The sequence below is a fragment of the Carassius gibelio genome, chromosome B11, assembly GCF_023724105.1.
Source record: "Carassius gibelio isolate Cgi1373 ecotype wild population from Czech Republic chromosome B11, carGib1.2-hapl.c, whole genome shotgun sequence".
In the NCBI taxonomy this organism is placed as follows: Eukaryota; Metazoa; Chordata; class Actinopteri; order Cypriniformes; family Cyprinidae; genus Carassius; species Carassius gibelio.
Window position 1 is genome coordinate 5,460,358 of NC_068406.1, and position 12,437 is coordinate 5,472,794.

Here is a 12,437-nt window from a genome sequence, read left to right on the forward strand (position 1 = left end):
CTTGTCCTGGCCTGTGTTTCCTAAAATCATTGTGACCAATGACACAAATGATCTCAACCACCTTTGTAGGCTTACAGTGTTTTTGGGAGATGCACCCTAGGTCGGTGTCGAGACTCTAAGGACCGGGATCAAACCCAGAGATATAAACTCCTCTACATGACATGAAGTTACATAGATTGAAGATCAGTTTTGGCTAATTATTAATTCATCAATCTGATTTCTGTGTTACCAAACAAAACTACAAAAATAATGAGCGTTTTCAAACATGCTTCCTGAAAATGAAGGCTAATCTGATCATTCAAGATCCCTCTGAAAGTGACATTGATATTTTTTTGTCATTATTGTTATAGCTAAAGTGTAGACTTCCTTAAATCACAGAATTAAATTAATGATTAAAACTCTATAATTTATGTTTACAGTTATCATCCTTTGGACTATAAAGACTCATGTCAGTACAATGCACCTTGATAATGTAATTCTTTTTAAGCAGACTATAAAGTCCGAAGCTCTAGACAGATGTTTCTTACTACCACCATTCGGATTTGATTTCATACACTATGAAGCATCAAAGATGGATGGCGTGAACATCAGCAGTGCTGGAGATGACAGCTCCTGTTGCAGTTGGACCTACTTCTGAATATTTTCATTGTCATTCTTAATCAATGATAATCATCTTGTCTGAAGACTTCTTGATCTGTGAGTGCTTTAACATCTAATTACACACTACTAAATTATTGTTGTATAGGAGCTAACTTCTGTGCAGAGCGTTCCTTTAGGTTTCCCCGCAAGGGTATTTTATTTTGGGAGACAGTCGGCTAAGAAGATTATAAGACCAGTTTTCAATTTATCTCCCACCCCCAGACTCTACTCATTGACTGACTTCCTTATCACTGTTTACCAGAATCCAGAGAATGACTGGCATCGTCATCCCAATCTGACACTTTGGAAACCGCTTTTTTTTTTTTTTTTTTTTTTTTTCTGAGAGTAAATTAGTTCAGGCCTTTTTCAACCCAAAATACATTTGCTGTTGTGCATTGTTTTAGCAAAGTTCTGTCCAGTTATGAAAATAAACATGTATGAAGAGAAGTAATTCCAGGTCAGCGATGTTTTGTGTGCAAAATTACTCTGAGATATTCACATGCTCATAAAAACTTATTACTGGTGTGCATAATTGCATCATTAAACCATACACATAAGCACACACACACACACACACACACACACACACACACACGCACACACACTTTTGCACAATTAAAACAGATAAATGATTTGTGAAAAGTGATACAAGTGAGAGTGTCAGTCATCTGATAAAACACATGATCCCTCACACACATGCAAAATAAAAATAAAATAAAAAAGAATGATAAAAAAATGGATGAGTATTATATAAATGCTACTGGTGTCATTTTGTTTTATTTTTTTTTTTTTTTCATTCAGTCACCCTGATATCCAGATAGCAGAGTGTCCAGTGACTGATTGAATGTCAGTATCTAATAATTAAATGAAAGCAAACGTGCTGAGATTTCTGCCAGCTTTGCTAAAAAAAATACTTTTACACCAAAGTAACTCTTTAAAAAAAAATTAAAAGCAAACAACTATAAAATTCAATTAAAAACAAAAATCCTGTCTATGCATTGGTAAGTGCTGATGATCTAAAAATGCATCAACCTGGCCAATATATCAGCCTGAAGTGAAAAGCATAGAGTTATTTTATCCAGCAAATTCATTTAATATCAAGAGACTGTGCTTTAAAATTGTAACATCCTGCAACATACTGCAAGGCAAACCTACTTGTATTTTGGTGTACTTTGGTCTGCAATTCCACATTTACAGACTTATTAAAACAAAACAGATTACAAATAAAATAGATGAATGAATAAATGATTTGCAAAAAGTAATTAAAGTGAATGAGCAGTGTCAGTCATCTGATAAAACACATGATCTGTGTCACGCAAAGACCAATTGAAAAAAAAAAAAAAAAAAAAAAAGAACACATATACAAAGCATATAAAAAGCGTGGAGAGGAGAAGGTGCCCAGTGTCTTGGATCTCAGTGGTGGAGATGTTGTGTTCGGGGAGGGTCGACTTTGAGCTGACATTGAGAGTGACGGTCTGTGCTTCTTGTAACATCTCTGGACGCTCATGGTAGACGGAGCTGCTCGTGTCTCTGGCTCTTTCCCCCTGTCCTTCAGCACCACTGAATTGGACAGCACCAGGCAACCAGACCCTCATTCACTCTACCCCTCAGGATAGCTGTTTGCGTCACTTGACTTTATGGAAACATTTTGCATGGGTTTGGACGAGTAAAATTCCAAGTGTCTGATTTGGAGAGGAACCAACGGATACGCGCCGCCACAACCAAACTGGCAGGAAAACTGTTCCAGTGTAAGTAGATCACATTTGACTGATATAAAACAAAATGCGTTTGTGTTAGTAGTTTTAATATGCAAAGCTGTTTGAAAGTTAAAGATATAAAACAAACTTTTTTAACGCTGTATTTCATTGAAACGCGATGTTTGTGCGCGCTTATCAGACTTTATTTAATTTATTTTGCGTTTTTATCGATATGTTAGTCTCGCACTCGTCAAGCATTCATTTATCCTGCTCAAAATAAGCTTCTGTAATAATGTGATAGTTGACAGTTTCGCGCGACTTTTCGATCACGCATTTCTCACTGACGGAGCGCGCGAAGGCTTCGAGCGCCCGGATCTTTGCTTATTTTACTTGGATGTAAACAATAAGTAATAACCTGAGGACATTATTCGAACTGTATGAGATAACGACAATGAGATCTGTTATTTGGATTCGAGAGAAAATTATCAAAACTTTAGCCGTTAAATAATTTAAACAGAGTATTCAATGCAAATGATTTGCAAACTATTCTGCAATAAGCCACAGGCACAGTTAAAGTTTTAGATAACAGAAATGTACAAAATCGGATCTTTCAGCCATTTCAAATAAAGAGATGTGGACAGACGCGTTTTGTCTGAGCTTTTTATGCCGCGCGCCCGTCACACGTGCGCGAACTGGTATTTTATTTTGTTGGATATTTGTATCTTGCTTTGTTTACTCCTTTTTGTCACGTTATTATTGTGTTGACGAATTGACATCTGAATGCATTTCGACGAACACCAAGCACAGGTGAAATAATGTGTATATCTAAACTCGCTTTGTCTCAATGTTTTCAGGTCAGTGTCAAGCTTCTTTAGCGTTTTTTGACTCTAGTCGTGGGTTAACCGAACCGCGAAGCTGCTGTCTACGTGGACCGGTGCTGAACTCTTCCGTCCGACTGCCAGGACCAAACCCAGAGACATGGCCACGAACGGCACGAAAGCATCCGATGGACACGTTTTAACAGAGCTGAACGAAGCGCCCACCGCCAACGACAAACCAAAAACTCTGGTGGTGAAAGTTCAGAAGAAAAAGGAACTTCCCGACAGAGAAACATGGCAGGGAAAATTTGACTTTCTTCTGTCTTGTGTTGGCTATGCCATTGGACTTGGCAATGTCTGGAGATTTCCCTATCTATGTGGAAAAAACGGAGGAGGTAAAGAAAAATCCTGGTTGTTTTTACCATGCATTTCCCCCCTCTTAACAAAAGGATTAAACACATAAATAAATGAATAATACATAAATAAAAGGGATTTCTTAATGAACGAAATCACTCAAATAAGTAGGCTACGCTTTTTGTCCAGCACGCGCGCAATCATTGGAAGCGCAGTGGATTTAAAAATCGGATGCATATATGAATATGTCTCATTATGTTACTCTTCTTTCTGTATAGGGGCGTTCTTGATTCCTTACTTTTTGACCCTCATATTTGCTGGGGTCCCGTTGTTTCTTCTGGAAACTTCCCTCGGTCAGTACACGTCCATTGGTGGTCTTGGAGTGTGGAAACTGGCCCCTATGTTCAAAGGTAATCAAGAACCACAAATAACTCTCAAATTAATTACTCCATGCTCTTTTTAGAAGCGTGTAAATGACGTTTCCAATGCATTATAGCGCAGTCGTACTGTGTCCTTGGCAAAAATGATCTGAAATACAGAATTATTTTCGAGCACATGTCTCCGTAGGTGTTGGCCTGGCAGCAGCAGTCCTGTCGTTCTGGCTCAACATTTACTACATAGTCATAATTGCTTGGGCAATTTACTACCTGTATAACTCATTCACCACTGTAAGTACATGTTTTCCACTTTAGTTATCAAATGTGGAAATGGCAGTGACTGTTGTCTAGATTCTTGAAGTGCTGTCTCAGGGATTTTCCTGTTTGAAATTGAAATTTCCTTTTTCAGGATCTCCCCTGGAAATCGTGTGACAACCCTTGGAATACAGAAAAATGCTTCTCAAACTACAGCATGGCAAACACCGCCAATATGACGAGCGCCGTGGTGGAGTTCTGGGAGTAAGGGCTGATTGTTTTTTGTTTTTCGAAACACTCTGGAATTTCGTATTCTAGCAACAAACACTTTCCCTTTGTCCTCGGCTGTGCAAACCAACCACTGTTGTTTTACAAAAATGCGGCTATTGTGCTATTTTTGGCAAACATCCCTAGCTGAATGTTTTGCATCGGCAATTAGACAGGCTCTATTTCAAACTGTTAGTGAGTTAAATGGACTGACAGATATAAATTCTACATCTACGTTCTCTAATAATATTTGTTCCCCTTTCTCGCTCAGACGTAACATGCATCAACTGACTGATGGTTTGGAAAAGCCGGGAGAGATAAGACTGCCACTAGCAATAACACTGGCCATTGCCTGGGTTCTGGTCTATTTTTGTATCTGGAAGGGAGTAGGCTGGACTGGAAAGGTAAGAATGCCCTTACACATCACAGTATGATATTCGACCATGCTATTTTTTTTTTTAACAAATTCAGAAATTAAATATAGCTCTGAATATTCAAAATCAAGGATTTGGGATCAGAATCTCCTAAATAATGGAAGCCTGTCATGGTTTCAAAGAGCTTCCCAATTGTCGTTTTTCGTCTGATAGAATCACGGCGCAGTGTCGCATAATATCAAAGCAGACATGCTTTTTTTATTTTTCTTAAGGCTGTTGATATGTCTTTCAGGTGGTATATTTCTCAGCAACATACCCATACTTCATGCTGTTTATTCTGTTCATCCGTGGAGTGACGCTGCCTGGAGCGAAAGAAGGCATTTTGTTCTATATCACGCCTGAGTTCAGCAAGCTGAAAGAATCCGAGGTAGAGCGCTTTGTAATTATCATACGGTAATAGACGTGTGTTCACAGGCGTATAATTTGGTGATTTGGACCATGTCTCGTCTTTTCTCTTAGGTGTGGCTGGATGCAGCCACTCAGATCTTCTTCTCTTACGGTCTGGGCCTGGGCTCTCTGATCGCCCTCGGGAGCTACAACCCTTTCAACAATAATGTTTACAAGTATGCAGCAACTGTAAGATTTATTAAAGGGCGTTTAAATGTTATCCTTAATATGCATCTTTAATCAGTCACATGCGTGACAATTTTGTATTCAAAACAGCCAAGCGTTTTTGCCTACAAAAAAAGGCTTCCTCGTTACTCTCAATACAACACATAGATAATAGGATAAATTATTATTTAGGATTACTAAACAATTACATGCTCTCGTCTGCTTCTCAGAGACTCTATCATCGTCTGCTGCATCAATTCCTTCACCAGTATGTTCGCCGGATTCGTCATTTTCTCTATCGTAGGTTTCATGGCCCACATCACAAAGCGGCCCATAGCAGACGTGGCTGCCTCAGGTAATTATGATGGAATTCATTAGGATCATACTGTACTATACTTTATGCAATCTCTTAAATTTGTGACACGGAGAGGTGGCTACATCAAACATCAAAGCTGCATACACAGCAATTTTTTAAAAAAAACTTACAAAATATTATTTACGTACATAAAGGTATGCATCTTGCTTATTTTAGGGTTTTTGGTAACAGGGTTGCTAATATTACAAATCTCGGATAACATAAGTTGTAATTAAAACAACTATTGATTTCTGTGCTATGCATAAAAGTAACCAAAACCGACATTGGAGGTGTATTGTTCAAACAGCATATAACATGTATTTGTGTCTATGTCATAATGCAGATGTTCTAAAGCTAAGTAACCCTGTTCTTATCTCAGGGCCAGGGCTGGCGTTCTTAGCCTACCCAGAGGCGGTCACACAGCTGCCCATCTCACCGCTCTGGGCAATCCTGTTTTTCTCCATGTTGCTTATGCTTGGCATTGACAGTCAGGTAAAGAGCATGTTTCACACGTGCATGCATGTGTCTTCTGGCATCCATATCTGTGTAGTAATAGTATGTCAAATCAGGTATTAAATATCGGCTGAATTCAGAATAGCTTATACAGTGGCATGCTATTCCAAATTCATCTTTGGGAATAAATGCTTTTTATGCTGTGTAGTTCTGTACGGTGGAGGGATTCATCACTGCTCTCATTGATGAGTTCCCCCGCTCTCTACGAGGAAGACGAGAGATCTTTATCGCTGTTGTCTGCTTCGTGTCTTATTTGATTGGCCTGTCAAACATCACACAGGTAAATGCACACATACTCCTCATCTTTCTATGGATTTCACATCACCTTATGAAAAGATATGGAGGCTGATCACGGTTTTATTCTAAAGCTTTGTATGTAATGGAATATATGGTAAAGATACATACAGAGAGTGGAATAAGAGCTCTTGAAGTTGCATAAAGTAGGATCACCTCAGAGGACAGAAACGTTCGAGTGGTTTTACTGGGAAATGTAATGACTATGGAGTGTTCAACCACTATATAACCTCACAGTGTTATATAAACGCTAGAGAAGCCTGCAGGAGAACAAATACATTAATTCCAACCATAACTTAACAGATAATACACTAAATAATAAAAATACAAATATATAGACTAGATTACGCACAGAAAACTGATAGAATGAGATGTTTCTGGTGTGTCTTGGGTGAGACAGTATATATGGTGTGATTGTATACCATTCATCAGTCACTCGACCCTTTTCATGACCCAGTTCGTTTGTATTTGATTTGTTTTACTTTCTGCGCAAGCAGTTTACCTTAAAAATATTTCACATTACAGAAGTAAAACATCTTTTCATCTTGACCTTAATAAAGAGCACATGCACTTGTGTTAATACAGCAAATCACGGAGATGCTCACAAACATTTGAACCGTTGGATGTGCAATTATGTATAATCCTAACCCAAATACTATATACTTTTCAAGGCAATCTTGTGACTCACAGCAGGGAAGAGAAAGCTAGTTTCGTTAATGCTCATTGCTGCTACCATGCCTATTTAAACCCAAACACAGATAACGATATGAAAGAGCTGGTTTTCGAAACCCATATAAATGAACCACATCTCTCGCTAATCATTGCAATTCTTTTCTCAACAGGGTGGCCTCTATGTGTTCAAACTGTTCGACTATTATTCTGCCAGTGGAATGTGTCTGCTGTTCCTGGTGTTCTTCGAATGCATCTCCATATCCTGGTTCTATGGTAAATATGCAGCTTTGTCTAATAATTCAGTAAATTTGTGGCGTGACATTTAGCATGCCTTTCAGACTAAATATATATAAAATGTAAAAAACAAAATGCATGCCGTATTTATATTAATTAAATGAATACATGCAACATTTTTGTTTTGTTTTGTATTAATTCATTCGCTTTTATTCTTCACATCCAGACATAACGCGTAACGCATGCTAATTATTATCAAAGATCTTTATAATTCATGCTAATCTCACTGCCAGACTCATTTTCACACTCGGTTGATCTGAATGAATATGTACCTGTGGAATTTTAATTGTTGTGCACGGCAGGCTTGATTATGCAAACTACTGCATGATTTTCTATTTGCATTTATGAAGGGGGCGCACATATAGCAGGCTTCCACCCGGCAATAATCCTCAGCAAACCGCTCGTGCGTTGTTTTGCAGTAACGTATGACCATCCGCGTGATTTTTATTCTGTGCCTACTGCAGGTGTCAATAAATTCTACGGCAACATTGAGGAGATGATTGGATACAAGCCCTGCATTTGGTGGAAGCTGTGCTGGGTCGCATTCACCCCTCTGATTGTGGCGGTAGGTGGTTTTACGGTGTCTTTATGTACTAGAAGCACTCCTAAGGTGGAAACACGGGCTGACTGTTTGTTCCTTCTGTCGTAGGGTGTGTTCCTGTTCAGTGCCGTTCAGATGGTCCCGCTTAAAATGAACAATTATGTGTTCCCAAAGTGGGGGCAAGGTGTAGGCTGGTGCATGGCCCTGTCGTCCATGATTCTTATCCCAGGATACATGGTCTACTTGTTCCTCACCCTGAAGGGCTCATATAAAGAGGTAACGCTTGCATTTTCCTCACAGCCACAGGTGCATCTGTCAGGGAACATGAAAGTATCTCAGCTGACGACAGAGTAATTGATTTAGATTGCATGCATTATTAATGTAGATGTTTTAGCATGGGGTGAAGCATGCACTGTTTCTATTTCGTGGCCATTGGATTTATTCTAATTGCATCAATTAGTCTTCAGTTCTTGCCATTTGAGCATGCAATCAGTGACTTGGAGTTTTTTGGGGTCTTTTTTCACTAGAGTGTTTTTCGCCGCATGAAGCGTACCTCTCTATCTCTGAATCACGTTTCTGAGACTAGTCATTAGGAACAAAGAGCCCCAGTCCCAAGTCAGCATGAGTCTCATGGATGAAGCTTGTAATAATCCCTGACACCCTCGAATCTCAGGTTCCCACCAGGGATGTAAAAGTTTGGATTTGGCTTTGATTGCATCTTGATTTCCTAATTGTACCAATCAAGGGGCCGTGATTTGTGCTTTTATAGTTTCTTTGCTCAGCAGGAATAGTCTGTGTGACCTGGAATGGCAGCTGATGATTTTCCTTCCCTTTTGCAGCGCCTTCGGATCATGACTCAGCCCACGGTGGTGGTCCGGACTCAAGAGAACGGACCAGAACAGCAACCTGAAAACCCCACTCCAGCCAATGACGAGGCCTACATCTAGACCGCCCTCCCCCCGCTTCACCACCAATTATCAAAGGTCAACGTTCAGAGAGAGAATAAAAGAGTAATCATGGTTGATCACAACCAAGGACTTCCATGTCTAGAGTATATTCACCTACCTCCGAGGGAAAACCAACCTGATTACAGTTTGAATTGTTTTGGTACATATATACAGTACATAGGGTCCAAAATATCTGTCCAGCGATGTTCTAGGGTTAATCTATATTTCATATGCAAGATATTAGTCTTTCTAAAAAAGAAAAAGAAGAAAGGGTCACAGTGTAACCAGAGGATTTAATTTAAGTGATAATTCGAGATTTGGCATCCCAATGTAATTTCAACACCACCGTGTTAATTTGATATTACATGTAATTAATGTATTAAAAATACAGTTGTAGGTTAGAATTGAATTGTATCTGATTGTATCTGAAAAACAAAAAGTATATAAATATATATATATACACATTTATATATCTAGAATAAAGCAGGGAGCGAGAATATGGGAGCGTGCAACGGGGCAAGATGAACCTTGGATGTCAAGGTTGCGTAGCCAGACGACACTTTTCAAGACGCTACAGTTTCTAATAGCCCTTCTCCCGTTTAGCCCTCGGGCAAACCCTGAAAGCACAAGACCAGTATGGATTTGGTTTACAAACGTCCCAGGCAGTGATGAATTACCAGCTGCTGGGGCCAATTGACATCAAAAAAGACTGTTACTATTTTTTTTTTTCCTTTTTTTACTTTCTAAGACAAAATAACTTTGTATGTGTTTTTTAGGATCATTTTAGTACGTTTTCTATGTAAGAGTAAGAAGGACCAAATTCATGTTTATGCTACTGACAGATCTGAAAAACTGTTTTACGTCGCACCGTATCACTGCACAGGGTCCGAAAATTCATTTTTGGGGGCAGACGTACCCCGTGAAACCACTGTTAATCCTGCTCACCACATTTGCATGCCACTCCTCAGGAAAAAATGGCGAAAGTGACCAAAATTTGCTTTCCTGGATCAAAAAACGATTATAGCTGTGAGGAGCCTTCAGCAAATAATCACTTCTGAGCAAAAGCTATAGTCTGTTGCCATGGTTTCTAGGGTCATTTTGTCAGACATCGTTGACAAACCAGCACTCTGTGTCGAAAACTGACAGAGCCGTTGTTCAAACGAAAATATGTCAAGGAGAAATTATGCTGTTTTCTTTTTAAATCTACAGACTATAGATGGGCAATAAATAATCTACATGGAATCATATAAAGGGATATACAGTATATGTGTGTGTGTGTGTGTGAGAGAGAGAGAGAGAGACCGAGAAAAATGACTGTTTTATTTCCACTGTTTTATTTTTTAAAACGCCACTGGTGAAAAGCACAGAGCTTTAAGTTGACAAGCCACAAAGGTATCCGAAAAAGAGCACTGTTAGTTTGCTTCGACGGCAGCTACACGTGACAGAGATCTGGATTAATTAGTCGATTTATTCTCTGCAAGATGTCTGATGAGAAAAAAAAAAAAAAAGAAAGTGCAATCAATAAGAGTTTTTCGTGAAATTGTATAAATTTACCATTCATCAGATTTCTCTCTGAAACAATGTTGTAAAACTGTACCGTGTAAAAGTACCTGTGAATGTCCGTTTTGAGGTTTTTGTCTTGTTGATGAACCTTATATTATTTGCTGTTTACTGCAATAATGCATCGATCTCAGAAACTATATAAAGCACATATCTTTCTGAAATGTAAAAAAAAATTAGTAATAATAACAAATGAATAACAATTATGGAAGATTATAAGAGAATAGATCATATGTCTAGTCAAAGAAAATATTGTTTTGTATATTTCTAACTGTTTGGGCCTAATGTAAAATATTGATATGTAAAAAAGAAAAAGAAAAAAAAATCTCTATATATATAATAAATGTCTTTAGATGGTGTTATATAAAAGCATGATTGCCATGTGTTATCTGATTAAAATAAAATAAAAATTAAGTACTATAGATTATAATGTGTGCCATTTTGTGTCCATTATTATTTGGTGCTTGTCCAAACGATATTACATTTTGATTTTGGCATAATAAAGGTGCGCTTAAACCTAAGACAGTGCATTTAAATACAGACATATTATTAGATTAAAAATAAATAACTAAAAAAAAAACACTCTGATAGACATTTAAGTGGGGGAAGTATTATTAATATTCAGCTGTTTATTATTATTTGTATTATTACTTAATGTAGTATAAGATTGCTCACATTTCACAGTCTGGGGATTATGCACATGAGACAGGAAGCTTTCCTAATGCTTTCCTTTGACCTAATCTTGGATTAATAGATGCCCTGATGGGTTCTGTCCAAAGTGGATAATTAATCTCCTTCAGCATCACAGTCCCAATGGAGCGCCATCATTAAACTAGTTCTGATTGTCAAATCGAACAAATAAACACATGATTAATTTACCGGCTCTGATCATGCAACTAAATTATTAAAAGTAATAATAATAATAATTCTACATAACCTTTTTTTATTATTAATTATTTATTTAATTTTTATAGCAATCACAAATGTAATTTCATTGGAAAGCTGTTCCTCAATTATTTGGTTTCTAACTGATATCCCTATGATCGAGCCCAGAGGTTACATTGTAGAATTCCGTGTTCTGACGTTCCCCGTGGCCCAAATGTTCTACCGCTGTGAGATAATAGCTTGTGCTCGTGGATCCAATTGGCATGTTAAAACTAGTCTGGGTGGGGGGTTGATCAGGGACGAGACATTTGGAGGAGGATTCATGTCAGAGTCTCTCCCTGGAGTCTTCAGTCCTGAACCAGTGACAGATGTGTTGGAAGTAATTTACTTCAGGCAGCGTGCAAACTATAATTGTAAATCTGTTTTTCACAAAGAGCCAAGTCTTAAAGCCAAAAAGCAAAGACTCAAAATTCAACACTGACTCTTTTTAAAAATCATCATCCTTATTATTATTATATTTGTTATTATTATTATAGCAGCTCTTTATCACAAAATGTATAGTTATAGTTATGTAGGTGTCTGCAATATATTTGTCAAATCTGAATCACATTTCAAGCAGCAATACTGTCAGCCATTTCCGTCATCAGTCCTGAATGTTGTGTAGATAATGAACCGGGTCTGTCCAAACACACACACGCACGCGCACACACACACACGCACACACACACACACACACACACACACACACACCGGATGTATGCTCTTATCAGTGTTTTGCACATGGTAGGCCAGGACATTCACTGTTAGCTAAGGCATTAATTCAAATTATTTCAATTGTATCTTGATGTTACACACATGGCACATAAAACTGTGGAACTGACAGCTGCTGAATGTCTAATCTGTTCTCTGTTAGTTTCGCTGATGTACAGACTGCTTCATGATGGCACTACAGAGGACAAATGAGGGATAAAAGGATGATCATT

The 12,437-nt window shown here is 38.2% G+C and overlaps 1 protein-coding gene across 1 annotated transcript; it reads left to right on the forward strand.

Annotated features, from left to right (window-relative positions):
• The first annotated feature begins 2,034 nt into the window (after window positions 1–2,034).
• slc6a1b (solute carrier family 6 member 1b) lies at window positions 2,035–10,999 on the forward strand. The gene is made up of 15 exons (XM_052568937.1): window positions 2,035–2,387; window positions 3,191–3,549; window positions 3,787–3,918; window positions 4,076–4,176; window positions 4,295–4,404; window positions 4,679–4,811; window positions 5,074–5,208; window positions 5,301–5,404; window positions 5,624–5,748; window positions 6,128–6,240; window positions 6,410–6,541; window positions 7,398–7,500; window positions 7,986–8,086; window positions 8,171–8,338; window positions 8,902–10,999. Exons 2-15 carry the CDS (start codon window positions 3,315–3,317, stop codon window positions 9,007–9,009), a joined length of 1,800 nt encoding a protein of 599 aa, XP_052424897.1. The 5' UTR covers window positions 2,035–2,387; window positions 3,191–3,314; the 3' UTR covers window positions 9,010–10,999.
• Window positions 11,000–12,437: the final 1,438 nt, after the last annotated feature.

Bases quoted from the DNA above. Each gene is read 5' to 3' on its own strand.
- slc6a1b (XM_052568937.1), top strand. From the start codon at position 3,315: ATGGCCACGAACGGCACGAAAGCATCCGATGGACACGTTTTAACAGAG. The intron at 3,919-4,075 runs GTAATCAAGAAC...ATGTCTCCGTAG, and splicing joins ACTGGCCCCTATGTTCAAAG to GTGTTGGCCTGGCAGCAGCA. The intron at 5,209-5,300 runs GTAGAGCGCTTT...CTTTTCTCTTAG, and splicing joins GCAAGCTGAAAGAATCCGAG to GTGTGGCTGGATGCAGCCAC.